Here is a 17,412-nt window from a genome sequence, read left to right as displayed (position 1 = left end):
GGTGGTCCAGGTGTAATATACCAACAATGTATGGAAACAATTTAAAGGTCCAGTGTATGAAATTTAGCAGCATCTAGTGGTGAGGTTTTGAATTGCAACTAATGACTCATTCTACCCCTCCCTTTCGAAGAACTATCTGCCACATGCTAATGTCGTCACGCTTCTTTGCCGAAGGAGATAATGTATTTAAAAAAACGTTTAGGGCTACTATAGATACAACATGGCGAATTCCACGTAAGGGGACCTGCGGTGTATGTACTATGTAGACTAATTCTAAGATAATAAAAACATAACGCTTCATTATGTTATGTCTTTGTTCACCTCTGAACACATATTTATGTATATTATATTCCATTTCTGTTAATAGAGCCTCCAAAAAATTATACACAGCACATTCAATTGGAAAAAAGTATAGTGGTGACCAGGATGGCATATTTGTTTAATATTCGTTTTTAATGCCAGGTTACATTAAATTATAAATATGTAATGTCTGCGAAATGGATTGAGCTTTTAAGGTATGTATTGAACATTGAGAATTTTGTGGAATATGGGTTTTATTCGAATGTGCAAAAAGAGGCAGGGCCTTGACTCAATGTGCTTTGCGCACGTTTTGTGAAATTGTTTGACGAAAAGCCTCTTTACGTTCTTCTCAAAGCTGAGCTTCAGCTTACACTCCAAGCACAGCTACACAATACACATATAACATTGCTTATCACATCTTTAAGAATATATTTGCATAAATAGCCTTGTGCCTACATGTACGTGTGTTGGCGACTGACATGGTAGAGAGTAAACGGTTAAATAGTCATTATTTTTGTTTTATTGCACACAAAAAAATTATAAAATCAAGTTTGAACCACAGTAGTCACAATGACTATTATAACAATACCTTTATAACCTTTCCGCCTCTTGAAGCTGGTAGTTGCATTGCTGACTATGGGGGGGTCAAAAAGCTATTGGACTTCACTAAAATGTGTGTTTCAAACATGAACTGAGTTCTAATAGTAGTGAAATTAGGGAAAAAACAAGTGAAAGACAATTCTGCCACCTAGTGTTGACAGTGGCATTTTCCTCAAGCGGTACATCTTCAAGAAATACTTCACCCTAAAACACAAATTCTCTCATAATTTATGTTTCTTAACTAATTGGCCTATGATATTTCATCATGTTACACGCAGGAACGTGACATTTTGATCACTTTAATGAAATATGTTTGTGCTTTTTTTGAGCTTCAACATTTATACTCCCATATAAGATAACGTGACAGCATTTCAATATAAACTGATGACAGGAAAACACAACTGGGTTGGAGGAGTAATTTATGTGAATTTTATCATGTTAATATGTTTAAAAACACTGCTGAAAAAAAAGTAATGATAACTGATTATTGTAACAAACAAGTTTTTATTGAAAACAAGTTTATGGATAACACTTTACATCCATGCCATACAAATAATAATTACAAAAACCAACTGTGCACCACTGATACTGGAAGGTCATCGATTGTAGGGGTGCATAGAAGCAGACTTGATGTTCGTCTTGATGTTGCTGGGCATTTTACCTATTAATATAAAGAGAATCAGTAATTACACCAAATGACGATTTTTAACACATAATTCTGTAAGGGTTACAGATTTAACTGTTGTACCTGGTTGTCCAGGCTGCTGTTGTGTAACCTGTCCGCCCATGCCTTGCTGATGGCCCGCGGCTCCAGCTATAGTGACCTGCTGCAGCGTGGGACCTGCCGACATCATCGGCTGTCCAGGGTGACCAGGGGCAACCGAGCCCGGGGGTCTGCACTTCGACAAATTCTTTCCGAATCCTACAGCCGCAACAAGTGCATTCGTATCCGCTGGATTGAAGGACGGCTTGTTTTGTCGTAATGCTGCACAAAAGAATGTCTTTTAAATGTCTTTGCATTCATGAAAGGCTGGTGTGTTGTGAAATAACTACCTGAAGTTTCCGAGTCTCTGTCATCACGAGGGTTGCTCAGCTTTTCCAAAAGATTCGAGCAAAGTTTATTCAATGTTTGAATCTGTTTCTAAACAAAAAACAATAAGTGAAATTCAACTCAACAGGCAAATGACACCAATCACATCAGAATGTATAAATGGAATAATATATAGTGAATATTATACATGCCCGGTTTCACAGACAAGGCTCAAAGCTAGTCCCAGACGAAAATGAATGTTTGAGTTGTCTTAGATTAAAAACAACTTCCCCTTTAATAGCTTAAAATATTAAATATAGTGCCATTGTTTTTTTCTCAAGATGCACACCACCAGTAATGTTTTTGTCTAAAGCATTTCTATAAATGCGACTTAAATATCATAATTTAACGAAGGCATAGTCCGGGCTTAATCTAAGTCTTGTCTGTGAAACGGGCCATAATGTTTACTATAATTATTTAAAAACAAAGCAAAAAAGATAACTGAGAAATGTAAATCATGATGGCTCTCATTCTCATGTGGCTTATCCCCACCTGTGCTGCCTCAGGTCCGATCCTGGCCGCTTCTGCACTCAGTTGTTTCTCCTGTTCTTCAACCTCTGGGTCGGGTTTGGTCCTCAAATGGTCTGGCACTATCTCATGGCTGAACACGGGGACTCGCTGCTCTGTCAGTTTCTGGATCAGAGGTAGAAACAAAATAATGAAGCTGCATTGTCCCCTCGTATTGTAGTGCAGTGTACGGTCTATAATGTTAACGTGAGGTCAACCTGTACATTTATTGTGCATGAAGAAAAAAACAAGTTTCTCTTTGTATCAAAATATCCAAGGCTGTGGACGTGGTTGCAATTGTACATTTGAGACATCTATTATTATTGGCTCAAATTGACAGAGGACACTCACAGCCAACTCTTCATCTCGATCAGGAGACAACAGCAGTGGGATGATGACCAGTGACTTGTATGATGGGGTCTTCTCATTTCTTAGCAGTTTGTTGATGGTGTTTAATTGTCCAGACAGAAGTGCAAAATTATCCAGAACGGAGGGCCTGAAGTAAAAAACGTGTCAGTAACAGTTAAAGACACCAACGTACGTAGAGATTATTGGGAAAGGCTTTGAGTCTCTATTCACCATGTCAATCTGTCATATTCGTTCTCCAGTTTATAAATGAAACTCTGCAGGGAACCTTTCAGGTGAGCCACGCGAGTAACCAGAGACTCTACGGACGCCTCCAACTGCTTCTCTTCTCGCTGCTGTTAAAATAAACACAACCAGGACATTCTTCAGATTTTTAATACATTGTTACAAAGCGTTATTACTTTTGTGTAGCTTGCTATGGTTAGCATCCTAGCACTCCGTAATACGAGCATAATGATTTCAGACGGCGCTGAAACGTTACTCCGAGTAGCGTTAGCATTCTACTTTAGTTTGAAATATGTTTTCGAAATCCAAACCAGCTGCAGGAAATTGACATTAATAAGCATTTAAAAATGTACCTGCATATTACGGCCACTGGATGAACAGTACAACCTATGGGTACAACAAAGATGGCTGAGCGGAAGTAAACAAACATTTGCAGTCCTTGTGAAACGGAGTCCGTTCGTCAACCCGCGCAGAAGAAAAACGTTCCGATATTGTTTTGCTTTTACAGCAGAAGTTAGTTTGTTCCCTGTTAAGTAATTTACAATCTATAGCATCATTTAGCGTTCAATATAAAATGTGTTTGATAACGAGGAGGAAACGCAGATTAAGACTTTAGACCGTTTATATTGCTGTTTTATTTTTTATTTACAGAGCTGGCATACATATTTCACTGAATACCTGTTTTGAAGATTGACATCGGTAGATATTTCTGGAATTTGTAGGTGTTATCATGGAATCAAGATTTTGGAAACTTAAACGCATGGAAAACATCATGTCTGTTATACATTAAACGAACATATTTTATTAAGTATATTATTAAAAACATATTAACTAGTGGTCTTAGAATTTTATATGTATGTACGTATATTTCCGACCTTTTTACAAACGTTCATATATTTTAAAGACCGGAAAGCCACGCATACAAACCGTATAATGAACGAATTATCCATACGGTAAAGCATATTTTGAAGGGCTCTTATTTTGAAAGCGTGTACCGGAAGTTAATCTCATGCAGTCAGATGGACTACAGTTTACAGCACAGTTGAGTTTACAGAAATAAACTGAAATACTTTAAAACTCCAAAACAGGGAGCCAGTGATGAGAAGCACGGCATGGCAGAAAGACAGGACAATGAGGTGAACGAAACACTTATTTTCACTGCGGTTGTCTTTTGTAGTCAGTTATTTTGCACGCACTTGTTTACAGGTTCAGAACAGACCAGAAAAACACATTGAGAGAATTGCATCTCTTGTATTTTACTGTAACTCATCTGACAAATACATTTGTGAGCTATTCATTTAGGGGCTTGTGTTGAGAAATCTGTTAATGCAGTTCTGTCATGTGTTTGCAGCCCCTCCCTCAGATAAAACGACAGCATGCTGTTTTTAACATGTACACACTGCGTGTATTCAACGTTGTACTTCTTCCGATTTGAGCACGAATATGAAAACTGATTTATGTTGAGACTTGATTTCTATTGTTATAAACTCGAGACACTGTGGCTTATGCTGTGTCATAACGTTTGTGGACATTTTCAGGGGGAGATTTCTATTTTTGGGGCTGTAGTTACAACATAAATGTTTCCAGAGCAATCTGTCTAAAACGCTGTGTGTGTTCATGTTACACACATTTGAAAGCTTTATATGATATTTTTTAAGAATGTGCCAATGCACTTCCCTCGAAACACAATACTGGGTTCATGATATTATAGTATCACTATTAAATTTAATAACATTTGTATTCAAATCAAATCAAATATTTATTCCTCAAACATTAACAATTTTCAATGACATTTGTTTTACATACAACTTCTTATAGCATGGACAACATTGAAGGTTAAACCTACCGTGTGTAAATGAATAATAAAATGAAGCAGACTTGTCATTAAAGATTACAAACTGAATTTTAACATCAAATACAAATTATGTAAGGAATTAAGAACAATAAACCCTAAGAGAGAGCTTTTAAAAACAGTAAAAGCTAAAAAGAAATCAAGTTTCCACTTTTTTTCCCTCCAGACGCATATACGTTGGCTCATCTGTCTGTCAGATCTCGGGTCCCCATAAGCCAACAGATTCTGTGTAATGCTATTGTACTTTTTAAAGCAGCAAGCCTGATCTACCAAATTAAACAAGAAAAACAAAACACTGCATTGAACGCACTAGCAACGATCCTGCCAAGATGGCGCAACATTCAACACGGCGTGGCGTAGCTTCACATTCTCTATATGTGTCTGGAGCTCTGACTCGTTTTAAAAATGTTATAAGGATAACATTGAATGTGTCGGGTCTAAGGTTTTCTGAATGTTTCTGTGTGCAGGTGGAGGAGGCAGAGCAGGTTTATCTGCTGATGAAAGAGCAGTACAGGATATCACGCAATGTGCGTTTGTCCTGGTTCCTCAGCAGATTAAACCAGGTCATCCGGCCCTGTTCACAATCTGAACTGGTAAGACATTTATCTAGTAGTAATGGTCTAGTCCACTGATATAAGTAGGCAACTCTCGGTCCATAACCCATGATAATGTTTTTGTGGTTTGTGCTCAGCTGAAGTCAGAGAACGAATTGGAAGTTCTGAGTGTCCTCCCGAAAGGATGGCAGCCCAATTCTCCCCCCTCGTCCTGCTCATGTCTGCTGGTTCCCTCCACACGCGTGACCTTCCTGGCCCGCCGGTACCGCTTCATCGTCCAACTGGACCTGAGTCCCTCTACCGGGATTGTGGTAACAAAATAAATCATCAGATTTACACATACTCTTGCAGTGTTAATGATCACTCTTTGAATGGAATGTATTGATGAAATGGGTGAGTTATTGTGTCTTTCTTCAGGATGATAGCACAGGAGAGATGATCTTTGATGAAGTCTTCCATGCTCTGTCTCGGTGTTTGGCCGGACTGGCGAAACCTTTCATAGTTCCCGGAACTGAGCTACTTTTTAAACCAGAGATTTTCATCACCATTCTAGCATATTCCTCCATCATTGGTCTTAGTTCTCAGCAGGTGTGTAGCGTCTCATGATATTATATATTGGTGATATGTTGTATATATTTATGTGTCACTGCACTGAATTTTTTTTATAGCAACACAAATAAAATGCCTATCTGTCACCTAAAAATGTTGCCGTCAGAATGCCGTGTAATAATGCTAAATAAACTTTTTCAGGGTGTGTCCTGTTAACCCTGTCTAGATTTATTTTGCAATACTAAACAGCTGGATAGCCATTATCCTTTCCAATTTAAACATTTTCTATAGACCGTTTCATCGGAGGTACAGGCCTGGCCAGCAGTTAACTTCCTGTCTGTGTTTGTTTATCGGTCTGGCTAGTGTCTGATAATATAACTAATTCTATTTTATTTCATTTATGTTCATAAAAATTGTATAATAATTGTATTAAATAAACAATTTGTTTAATGGGACGCAATCAGATTTGTCGTCATTTCACAGAACGCAAAAGAAGATATTTTGAATAATATCTTCTTTTGTGTTCTACAGAAGAAAGAAAGCCAAACAGGTTTGAAATGACAAGGGTGAGTCAATGATGTAAATTATCACAGAATTTTAATTTTGAAGGTGAACTTCTCCTGTAAAAACACTGTATGGTACATTGACATCTAGCTGTTGAGCTTGGTAACACAGTCTAAATTCAAAATATTGGAAAGGCAAGTTTAGCCAAGTAATGGTTCTTCTCGATTTCTAGCTTGTTATCGGAAACAATCTATATACAATCTTTTATTTGGAGATGCGTACCTGACGTTAAGTGCAGCCCACGAACGTGCACATGCGCAGTAATGTTTTTCTAAGTTGTTGCTTTGAAACCGTCTATACATTATATTACAATTAAAATGGTATTAACTGACTTCAACAAAAATCATCTTCAATGTTTTTGATTGCTATTGCTTTTGTCTGTCAGGTGCTGGTTCAGGGCTGTGAGCTGGGCTCCATGGATCTGGAAAAGTTCTTGCAGCAGATCTACCAGCAGCTGAGGGCTGTGGAGAGCAACATCGCCGAGGTTCTTCAACAGGAACAGGATCAGGCAAGAGCTGCGCATTTCTGTGTTCAATACCAGCGTTTATCTATTGATCCGTGACTGTGTGCTCCCACAGCCGGTGACTCACATAAAATTAAATACAATTCAGTCACATGTTCATGTCAGTGAGCATTTGTCATGATGGGAAAAGGATCTGTGGCGTTTAAATATAAGAGCTGTTTTAATTAAAATATTAAATCATTTCTTTTTAATTAAGGCTTAGGGAAAGTTCACCCCAAAAAAACTATTCTGTGATTCTTTATTCACCATCAAGTTGTTTCAAACCTGTGTACATTTTGTTGTTTTGCTTAACACAGACATTTTTTGGGAAGAATGTTTGTGACCAAACAGATCTGGGGCACTATAGACTTCAATAGTAGGTAAAAAAACTACTGTGGTTGTTAAAGAGGACATATTGCGCGAATAAGTGTTTTTCTGTGTCTTTGGTGTGTTATAAATTTGCACATATATGTATTAGACACGTAAAATTGCATAAATGAATGTGTCGGAAACAAAATTTGCATTCCATCTGAAAGCGAAAGCTCACTCAGACCTGCCTGAAACGCCTCATGTAACCACACCCCCACAAATCTACGTCAGTTCGTGGTATGATTTGACTAAGACCGCCCAAATGTAAACGCAACAAGGTGGGCGTACCTGTCAGTACAATTGCTTTGGAACCTGATGTTCCAAATATTGTAGGAGGCGTTACATTTCCGTCACACGCTTGCAGTATTCGACCAATCACTGCGCACTGGTTAACTGGCCAATCATAGCACACCTCGCTTTTCAGAGTGATGAGCTTTGTAAAAAATGTTTGCGTTTCAGAGAGGCGGAGCAAAGAGGAGATACAAACATGCACGGTATGTGTAAAATACAGCGTTTTTCATGTACACACATTGAATTACATCTAAAACAAACGATAATATTAGTTTTAGCCATGTCATATGACCCTTTTAATGTTGACCCAAAACTGATTTGTTTCCCAAATTCTTCAAAACTCGTCTTTTGTTTTTTAATACCGTTTTGAAACAACTCGAGGGTGGGTGAATGATGACAGAATTAAAATTTTTGGGTGAACTTTGCCTAAATAAAGGCAAAATAAAGCTGCAATCCATTCCTTTGTTTAGCTAACAAATAAACAAAAATCTGTTATGAAAGAGTTTACCGGTAAGCGTATAGTAATGAATTATGTTGTTTTTCTGTCACCTATTGATTTGAACAGCTGCACTCTAAACAATCTGTAGTGCGGAAGTTAAGAAGTCTATGTACTAAACAATAAGTTTGTGTTTGATCTTTAGTTCACAGGATCTCTCTGTCAGTCCTACTCTAATGATGCTATGGAGGAGTTGTCTCAAAGGAAGCCAGCGGTTTCCATGGTAACAGCGGATGTTGGGCTGGTCAGCATGGTGAGGCAGGGGATTTTAGCGCTACAACTTTTGGCTCCAAACTCCGGTGCAGGTCAGTGCGTCCACACCTGTTATACTGCCCTGCCCAATAAGATTTCACTAACATTAATGAATAATTAAAAGTATTATTCAGTTTACTTTTTACTAAATCAAAGTCGCCTTACAAAGTCCAAAAAATTAGGTGTATCAATAATGAATCAATAATCTTTTGTTTTATACTGGTGTGCAGGTATTATAATCATTACAGACGGGGTGACAAGCGTTCCTGATGTAGCAGTCTGTGAAACTCTATTGAATCAGTTGAGAAGTGGAACTATCGCCTGCTCCTTTGTCCAGGTCCTGCAATGCTTGTGTTTGACTCCAGAAAATCATTAATATTGTGTCATTTATGTCTGAGCTGTGGTTTGTTATATAAATATTGTCGTTTTACTACTGTGTTTCCTTCAGGTGGGCGGGGCATACTCGTACAACTGTAGTTTTGGCTACATCCCCAACGTGGAGCTAATGAAGTTCATCTCCATGGCAACCTTTGGCTCATACCTGTCCACGTGTCCAGAACCCGAATCTACAGGCCAGGAGATGAACACCTATCACTGCGCCTTCCTCACATACTCCTTCCTCGGGATGGGCGAGTCCATGAACCCAAAGTATTACTCCTGTAAGCCTAGTACTTTACAATGTTTCTGTTGTTTCAGAAAATTTTGTAAAACTATACAGACCGGACCTTTTGGGAAAGTGTTTAGGTAGATTGTGTGTGCTGGACCAGGAACTAGAGGTCTTCACGGGTCCACTTAGATCCGAAAACCCGAGGTCCTGCCCGATACCCGAGCGGGTTCGGGTCTAAAAGATTCACGGGAGCTTCGGACACGGGTCGGGTATATTATTAGTGTCTTCGGGTCTCGGGTAATATAAAGTAAAAATTGTTTTGCTTAATTGACCCGAGGAAGACCCGAACTATCCTGTACAATAACAGCGCGTCGCTTGTGTGTGTGCGTGTAGTTACCAACTCTCCTCCAACCCTCAGCCGATCGGTTGAAAGCCACGCAAATCTTCCGAAAGTCGCGGTGATCTGAAATCACCTTAGAATTGAAATACCGAAGTTTCCAACGCTGCAGGGGTTTGCACTCGATGTAGTTACCATCGTATTCAGGAAAAACATACTTCCACCAGGCGACCAGAAGTAGATATTAAAAGACGCGCACATTTCAGTACTACGCAGTTTGGAACACATTGTTGAGACAGAATGTTCGCGCGAGTGGTTGCCATGTCGTCACTTATTTAGATTTGATTCAGCTAAAACTGGCACAACCCATTTAGCCTCAGTTTGCGCAATTTGCCAGAGCAAAACAAGAGGATCAACGTGTTCATTTCCATATCAATTTCATTAATAAACGTCAGTTTACATTCAGGTCTAGTCGGGTTTAAAAAATATATACGATGGGTCGGACTCGGGTCTAACGTTATCGGGTCTGTCTCGGGTCGGGGCTTTAAAATAAAAACGTTATCGGGTCTGTCTCGGGTTCGGGTAAAAAGTGATTCGGGTCATTTCGGGTCGGGTAAAGATCTTTGGACCCGAGAAGACCTCTACCAGGAACTGTTCTGAGAGAGAGTTGCTTTGTTCTCTTAAAGGGACAGTTGTTGTCCTCATGTCGTTTCAGATCCGTATACATTTCTTTGTTTTTTTAACACAAAAGAAGATATTTCGAATAATATAGGGAACCAAACCATTCTGGGTCACCATTGAATAGTAGTTTCGTTTCCTACCAAGGAAGTCAATGGTGCCCCAGAACTGTTCGGTTACAAACATTCATACAAATATCTTCTTTTGTGTTCAGTAGAACAATAAAATCTATACAATGTTTGTAACAACTTGTGCCCAAGCAAAAGTTCATGGTGGTTTAGAGAGGGTTTTATAATTTGTCATAAGATTCATGGTCTGAGGTCAGTTCTCTAATGGCCTTAAGTCCTATGACCGTCAGACAGTCTGCTTCCCTTATTCCAATTCCCTTCTTCTGATGTTGCTGAATCATGAGAGAAGTGTAGCATCTGTCTGAAGATGGCAAGAAACCACACTGTTCATTTCACTTTCACTTCTGAAGCTGTATTCTAGCGTGTTTAGGTCTGACTGGTTTTGAATCCAGTCAATGGGGGTCAGTGTTGTTTGGTTACCAGCGTTCTTCAAAATATGTTATTTTGTGTTCTGCAGAAGAAAGAAAGTCATACAGGTTTGAAATGACATAAGAGTAAATTAGGAATATATTTTCATTTTTGGGTAAACTATCCATTTAAAAGGCTGTAATATAATATTTTCTGGTCTTGTTCAATATACATGAATAGTGTTTTCTAATATAGATATCTATATTGTGTTCAAACAAGAGTGGTTGCGTATATTGACTTTCTGAATGTTATTATGGTCTGCTGTGGTGTTCCATACTCAAGTGTTCCATACTCTGTGTGTTCAGTCTCCCAACACAGGCTGTTTAATGAGCATCTTGTGTCCGCCAGCGGAAACCCTGCGCTAGTCATGCGCAGGAAAAAACATACAGAGAAGGAAGTTCATGCAGATTTGATCAGTGTGCTCTCTGTCAGACTGAGAGAGGGATACACCATCCGAGAGGTTAACATCACTAAAGGTACAAAACATAAGAACTATGGTCACATTGTTTATTGACTCTGATATCTAAACATGCTACAAAAAGTCAAGTAAATAATGACGTGTTGGGATTTTTGGTCACCGGACTCTTTTCAGTCCTGTCATAAAATGTAAATTATGTAGTACATCTTAATTTTTCTAATTCTAAATCTCTCTCGCTCTCTTAAGGAGGAACTCAGCTGGAGGTGAAGCTGGTTCTCCTCTGGAATCACAATATGCGTATCGAGTACCTCGCTGTGGCGTCCTGGCCCCTGGATCCGTCCAAACGCATCACCTGGATGGAAGTGACCATGGAGGGCAGCTATGACATGTTGCATGACATCAGCTGTACCATGCGCAAGCCAATCACAAGCCCTTACCGCACGTCTGTCATACGGCGCTTCTGGAACACTCTGCAGAGGTTCATTAAATGCTGTTTGTGTTTTTCTGCGGATAGAATGAAGATCGTAATGATTTCTTCCTCTGCTGACGATTTAGTTTTAATGCATTATTTCTTTCGGACAGCATAAATCAAACCGACCAGATGCTGGTACACCTCCAATCATTTAATTCCATCCCAGAGCATTATACTATTCCTGAAAGCACAAAAAATGGAGTTCCTCTCTTTTACATCCCACCCGGATCTACCACACCGGTGAGTTCACACAAAACAAAAACCACGCGACCATAACACACATACGAATTTGTCGTTGTGTCCCTGTTCAAGACATTTATGGTTTAACGGGACACCTCACCCAAAAATGATGGTTCTGTCAGCATTTACTTTTTGTTCCAAATCTGTATACATTTCTTTGTTCTGATGAACACAGAGAAATATGAAGAATTCTTATAACCAAACACATCTTGCCCCCATGGACTAGTAGGAAATAGTACTTTTATTTTTTTGTTCTGTCGAACACAAAAGAAGACATTTTAAAGTAGGATAGGACACTGTTCTGGGGCAATTTTGACTACCGTTGTATTTTTTCCTACTATTGTAGTCAATAGGTGGATCTGTCTGGTTACAAGCATTCTTCCAAATATATTTCTCTGTGCTAACCAGAACAAAGACATTTATACAGATTTGCAACAACTCCACGGTGAGTAAATGTTGACCGAACTTAAATGTTTGGGAATGAAAATGTATGTCATCATTTACTCACCCTCTTGTCATTTCAAACCTGTTTGACTTTCTTTCTTCTGCATAACACAAAAGAAGATACCTGAAAAAACATTTTAACTGGACACCATTCACTTGCATTGGCTATGTGTCCGTACAATTGAAGTGAATGGGGTCCTGTGCTGTTCGGTTATCAACCTTTTTCAAAATATCATTTTTTGTGTTCTTTCGGAAGAAAGAAAGTCATAAAGGTTTGAAATGAAAAAAGGGTGAGTAAATGGTGACAGAATTTGAATTTTTAGGTGTTCTACCACTTTAATGTGAGGATGGCAACAACAACCTCCACTTTTCTACATCTTGTAATGTAATGTTAACATCCTAACTGTGCTTTCCCTTAGGTACTCTCCCTTCAGCACAGTGGCTCTAAAGACTCCAGCCAATCACAGTTCGCCTTCTACTGGAAGCCTATCCTGTCCATGGACGCCAACTTCTGGCAGCGCTGGTTGCACATGCATCGCATTGCCATCATTCTGGAGCATGACATGTGAGTCAGAACGTCTGGATTGGCCTTCGTGTTCGCTCCAGGATCACTTTCCGCTGTGTTGACCCAAACCGATATCAAGGATTTAGAGGGTCTTGTGCGTGAAATATGTCCTATGAAACTTTAAAAAAGCCATATTTCAAGATTTATGTTTACCTTTAATTATTAAACTTATGCATTTATCTATTGCGCTCATGGTTTCTTGTATCAAAGCAGTCACAGAGTATGTCCGTTCGCAAACGTATCTCAGGAGAGCAGAACCAACTAGATCCGTGAACTCTTTTCCTGATTGTGATTGGTTTTGTATCCGTTCAGCCCCGTCCCAAAGCATGTGCACAATGCCGGATGTAACGGTCGATTCAGTACCATTCAGTGCAGGATCTCTCATTCTGCCCTCACCTCACTCCTGAGAGACTGGAGCAGTTTTGTCCTGGTGGAGGGCTACTCTTATGTCAAACTCATATACAGGTACTTCATTTTTGTTTCGCATTTTTAGCACTTCTGTTTTACAGAGTTTTAATCTGAATTATTTCTACAGTGGCTCCGAGTTTCCACCCATCTCCTTCTACCTGGTGCGTCTGATCTCTAAAGCTCCCTGCATGGTGCTGCGATTGGGTTTCCCCATAGGAACTCTGGCTCACACTAGGAACAAGGTGACAAAGTTATTTTATTCAGATTTCTTATACAATAAAAACTGTAATTTTATTATTGTAATATAATTTTATTACAGGAGAATGTTTCTGTTTTTGTAAACATTTCTTTCTCTATATCAAAGATCGTGGATGAACTTCGAGAGCATATTCTACGCCTGCGGTTCCCTCATCGAGTCCAGAATAAAGAGGCCACACCAAAGACCAAACGGAAGATTCTGGGTAACGCATCGCCCTCGAAGTCTCCACCTCTTCCTGCTACAAAACCTGCACTGTCCGACCGACCGTGTGTGGTGCTGCTTAACAAACCTCTTGAGAAACTACTTATCAGGTGTGTGAAATAAACATTAAACACGAAAAAAATAAGAAACAAACACTGTAAAGATGTTTCTTAAATCTAAATATATGCTGTTTTCTTGTTGGACTACACATTTCTGATCTTATTGTTTATTTTTGCAAATAATTATGAAATGCAACAACTTGCTCATACTGGCTGACATTACAAAAGTCCCATTATGCTTTTTTAACACATAGGATCTAATCAGTTTCTCTTGTTTTAATACATCACAATGCAAAAAAGTTGACATTGTTTAGTTCTCATCTGGTCTCTGTAATTCACATGCTTTAAAATTACCACATTTTATTGTGACCTCTGATGACCTGCCGCAGGTACGAGAAGCTTCCATCTGACTTCCGCACACCTTTCATCTTAAACATGGAGCCATTTGCCCAGCCGTGCAACATGGGCGGCCCTCTGAGCATGGCTGCCAGCCGGACAGCATCCTCAACTGTGGCGTCACTATCCCGATACTTCCTGCACCAGCGCTGGGTCTGGGCCGTACAGAACGGGCCGGGTACCGCTGTTTCTCTACAGGCTGTGGCGCACATCCTCTCCATGCTCTCTGAGTAAGTGTTCAACATTTTTATCACTCAGTGACCCAAAAAAAACATATTCAAACAAACTTTAATATTTCCTTGTATTATATAGTAATAAGTAACAAAATATGTACTTGTTTAATATTAGATAACAAAGAAAAAAAGGAATGCAGTCAGTGTCTGTTATCTGTGTTTTATTTTCAGTGGCATTTGCTTTGATATTTTGTTTCGCAAAAGCAGTTACTGTACAATTGAACTGAAAATGAAATTCTGCCATTAATTACTCATCCTCTCTGTATGACCTCCATTTTCACCAATACGCAAATTAAGGTAGTTTTGGAAGCTTTGTGACTCCTCCTTAGATTGCAACGCAACCAAACACACAAACCACACGACAGTGCATCCGGTGTCAGCATCGCTCAGCGGTTTGAAGATTGGTTGCGTGGCAATCTAAGGAGGAGTCACAAAGCTTCCAAAACTACCTTAATTTGCGTATTGGTGAAAATGGAGGTCATACAGATGTTAAATTACTTGAGGGTGAGTAATAAAGGGCAGAAAAGCTTTCATCTGAGTTACCCTTTAAAGTGTCGGAGGTCACATTTGGTGGTTAAAGATGGGCCTACAGGTTACAGTTTCAACCCTCAGAATAGTCCATGACCATTTTTGCCCGTGACACACACTTTTATTTATATTATCTCCATATTGCTCTGGGTGAACTGACCCTTCAAGCTATTAAATAATGAATTGCTGCTGTTTAACCAGCATTCGTCTCTCTGAGGGCTTCCATTTCGCAGCCAGCGGTGAGGGGATCGTCAATATGGTGACCGAACTGCCAATACAGGTGAGATCTCACACTCAAAGACACATTATCACTGTTAATAGTACTAGTCCTGAACCCTATTTGAGTGAGCATTGAGCTAGCAGAGCAAAGGTTGTGGAGTGGTTGTGGAAATGTTGTCTCGATTTCCAGGAAACACACATTCTGATAACAAAACAATATATACCAATAAAAGAGACCACTCCAAAATAGTTTTTCATTTTTCTTAATGTTCTATTTAGGTGTAAAATGTTTTGAATATTGTTATTATTTGTATTTATTTGCTCTCAGTCTTTCACGTTGCTTTTGGGTGAGGTTCTGAGTTTGTTTTATTTAACAGATACTAGACTAAAATGTCTGCAACTCATGTACAAAGCTGGAAGTGGTCTCTTAATTCTTTCCACAGCTGTACCTTGAATATACTTGAAGTTGCTTTGGGTTAAAGCGTCTACACAATGCATAAATGTAAATGTATTGCTCAGTTTTGGTATTTTTGTTTGTCAATGCGTTGTAACATTCAGTCATTGTATGTGCAGAGTGCGCCTGCTGGTTTGGACAGGAAACAGCACACCTGTATTGTTCAGTACATCCTGTTTCCACCTCATTCCACTTCCACCAAGGACAGGTAACGGGGTCAATCTGGCTACAAAAACTAATATAAAATACTTCGTCTAGCTATGCAGTCATAGTCAATATAGACAATAATGAAGCAACTTAAATTATGAGATATAGGTCCGAGTCCCAAAAAACACAAACAGTACTTTCCACTCAGTAAATCAGACTGAATTCAAACGATTAAGCAGTTTATCGTCTGGGGGTTCTGTATAAATGTATTGCCATCTGAATGTAAATGTGCTCCCTCGCCCGTTTAAATTAGATTTCATGGTTTCAATTATAATACTTCTCAATGGCCTGCTCTAAACTACTTCTTTATAATTCATGACTGTAATCACAGTTAATACCAGAATGCATTTCACTTCCTTATGTTGTGGTCGTACATACTGTATACAGGATGTGTAGTTACAACTAGATGTTCTGTGTGTTCACAGCTTCTCTACAGATGATGATAATGACACTGAGGTGGAGGCGATAGACGTGGACACCGAGCTCAGTCTGGTGACAGAGTGTTGGGTGGAGCCTCAGAGCGGGACCGTCTGCAGTTCACTGGACCAGCATCAGCACTTTCAGAACCTCACGTATCAGGAGATCCCTCAGGCTGTTAGTGACCTGCAACACATCACAGACATAACAATATTTGCTTCACATATTGTACATTTTTGGTTTAGGGTCACACTTACTTTATTGCTATTTTTGCTACATTTTAGAACAAAAGTAAATTTTTAATGAGTCATTTAAACTCTTGAATATAGCAACTATGGGAATTATGTTAAGACTAAAAGATCAAAAATGATTAAAATCTTCAAAGCAGTCACACTTTGAGTGAAGTTTGTACTCTCATCATTTTATCAACTACATCCTAGAGTTCTCACCCTGAGATGCTTTTTATACCGTATTAAAGGAGTTCTATACTGGGCTTTTATTGGATGTTTTTTATTATATTTATTTTAAAGTACCTGTTATATTATTTGCCAATAATATTTTCACATTACTAAGGTCAAAGATTTAAACATACACCTTGAGAAGTTTTAAGACCATAAAAAATAATCCCTAAACTTTTGAAAGTCATTGTTTTTAGCATTTTTTGAATGATGTTTTTTATTTACTTGCAGATTTTTCCTCGCGACCTGTCGTGCATGTCTACGATGATTACCTTTGAATACCTCATTCAACTGTGTCAGAATAAAGAGCAGGTGTGTCCTCTCAACAGCTCGAGAGATGCTTCAGGTACACTTGTTCACATGTCCAAACCTCTGCCGCCTCACACAATTAGCATGTCATGTTTTGTGAGGCTTATTGTGACCTTCTCTCTAAGGTGAGATCACCGTCACTCCTGCCGATGACTGCATACACACCGTGCCTTTCCAGTTTGACCTCATGAAGCTCCTGCCCAAATGCCAACAGATAGAGCTCTTCTTCTACACCTTTGGTTGGGGTACGGCTCGATCACCTGATCCCTCATTTCTCAGCAACAACACTGGTCCAGAAGCTCTTGCTTTTCTTTAAGGCCGTGTTCATAACTTGACTTCTTTTTTGACAAGAAAAAGTTGACAAAGGCACAATTTTTTTTGTAAAAAAACACTGGCAGCATTTAGTTACAAATAGCAGCCGAACGCCATGACTTCTGAGGCAGCGTCTGT

General features: G+C 39.2%; 2 protein-coding genes across 20 annotated transcripts in view; one reads left to right on the top strand and one right to left on the bottom strand.

Moving 5' to 3' along the window:
- Nucleotides 1-1,389: 1,389 nt before the first annotated feature.
- Nucleotides 1,390-4,043, bottom strand: med8 (mediator complex subunit 8). Of its 3 annotated transcripts, none has more exons than XM_079460178.1 (9): nt 4,016-4,043; nt 3,767-3,839; nt 3,442-3,475; nt 3,077-3,198; nt 2,849-2,993; nt 2,483-2,623; nt 1,954-2,041; nt 1,649-1,885; nt 1,390-1,561 (listed from the first exon to the last, which is right to left on the bottom strand). In XM_079460178.1, exons 3-9 carry the CDS (start codon nt 3,445-3,447, stop codon nt 1,497-1,499), a joined length of 804 nt encoding a protein of 267 aa, XP_079316304.1. In that variant the 5' UTR covers nt 3,448-3,475; nt 3,767-3,839; nt 4,016-4,043; the 3' UTR covers nt 1,390-1,496. The 3 variants fall into 3 exon arrangements, with proteins under 3 accessions (XP_079316304.1, XP_079316305.1, XP_079316303.1); XM_079460179.1 differs by having other exon boundaries at nt 1,954-2,035; nt 4,016-4,038; XM_079460177.1 differs by lacking the exon at nt 3,442-3,475 and having other exon boundaries at nt 4,016-4,037.
- Nucleotides 4,044-4,071: 28 nt separating this feature from the next.
- szt2 (SZT2 subunit of KICSTOR complex) overlaps nt 4,072-17,412 on the top strand; it is a 66,149-nt gene continuing 52,808 nt past the window's right edge. For 16 of the 17 annotated variants that reach the window (XR_013786912.1, XM_079460413.1, XM_079460410.1 and 13 more), the window contains exons 1-21: nt 4,072-4,224; nt 5,408-5,533; nt 5,632-5,805; nt 5,912-6,082; nt 6,993-7,115; nt 8,411-8,570; nt 8,748-8,854; nt 8,966-9,176; nt 10,981-11,151; nt 11,340-11,571; nt 11,676-11,805; nt 12,669-12,814; nt 13,127-13,279; nt 13,350-13,464; nt 13,587-13,792; nt 14,131-14,367; nt 15,100-15,178; nt 15,691-15,779; nt 16,204-16,372; nt 16,885-16,999; nt 17,088-17,207. Coding sequence is in view for 16 of the 17 variants with exons in the window: in XM_079460413.1 (XP_079316539.1) it covers nt 4,201-4,224; nt 5,408-5,533; nt 5,632-5,805; nt 5,912-6,082; nt 6,993-7,115; nt 8,411-8,570; nt 8,748-8,854; nt 8,966-9,176; nt 10,981-11,151; nt 11,340-11,571; nt 11,676-11,805; nt 12,669-12,814; nt 13,127-13,279; nt 13,350-13,464; nt 13,587-13,792; nt 14,131-14,367; nt 15,100-15,178; nt 15,691-15,779; nt 16,204-16,372; nt 16,885-16,999; nt 17,088-17,207 (3,058 nt within the window). In the remaining variant the exon portion in view is untranslated. Of the gene's footprint in view, nt 4,225-5,407; nt 5,534-5,631; nt 5,806-5,911; nt 6,083-6,574; nt 6,610-6,992; nt 7,116-8,410; nt 8,571-8,747; nt 8,855-8,965; nt 9,177-10,980; nt 11,152-11,339; nt 11,572-11,675; nt 11,806-12,668; nt 12,815-13,126; nt 13,280-13,349; nt 13,465-13,586; nt 13,793-14,130; nt 14,368-15,099; nt 15,179-15,690; nt 15,780-16,203; nt 16,373-16,884; nt 17,000-17,087; nt 17,208-17,412 lie in introns of those variants that run through there. The other variant, XM_079460406.1, reaches the window with a different exon arrangement.

This window comes from Barbatula barbatula (assembly GCF_947034865.1).
Source record: "Barbatula barbatula genome assembly, chromosome: 7".
Classification (NCBI taxonomy): Eukaryota; Metazoa; Chordata; class Actinopteri; order Cypriniformes; family Nemacheilidae; genus Barbatula; species Barbatula barbatula.
Note: the sequence above shows the minus strand (reverse complement) of the source record. Positions and strands in the feature narration are given on the sequence as shown.

Coding starts and splice junctions, on each gene's coding strand:
- med8 (XM_079460177.1), bottom strand. CDS start 3,820: ATGATAACACCTACAAATTCCAGAAATATCTACCGATGTCAATCTTCA. Junction 2,624..2,848: donor ATCGAGATGAAGAGTTGGCT/GTGAGTGTCCTC, acceptor CCTCTGATCCAG/AAACTGACAGAGCAGCGAGT. Junction 1,562..1,648: donor ACAGCAGCCTGGACAACCAG/GTACAACAGTTA, acceptor TTATATTAATAG/GTAAAATGCCCAGCAACATC.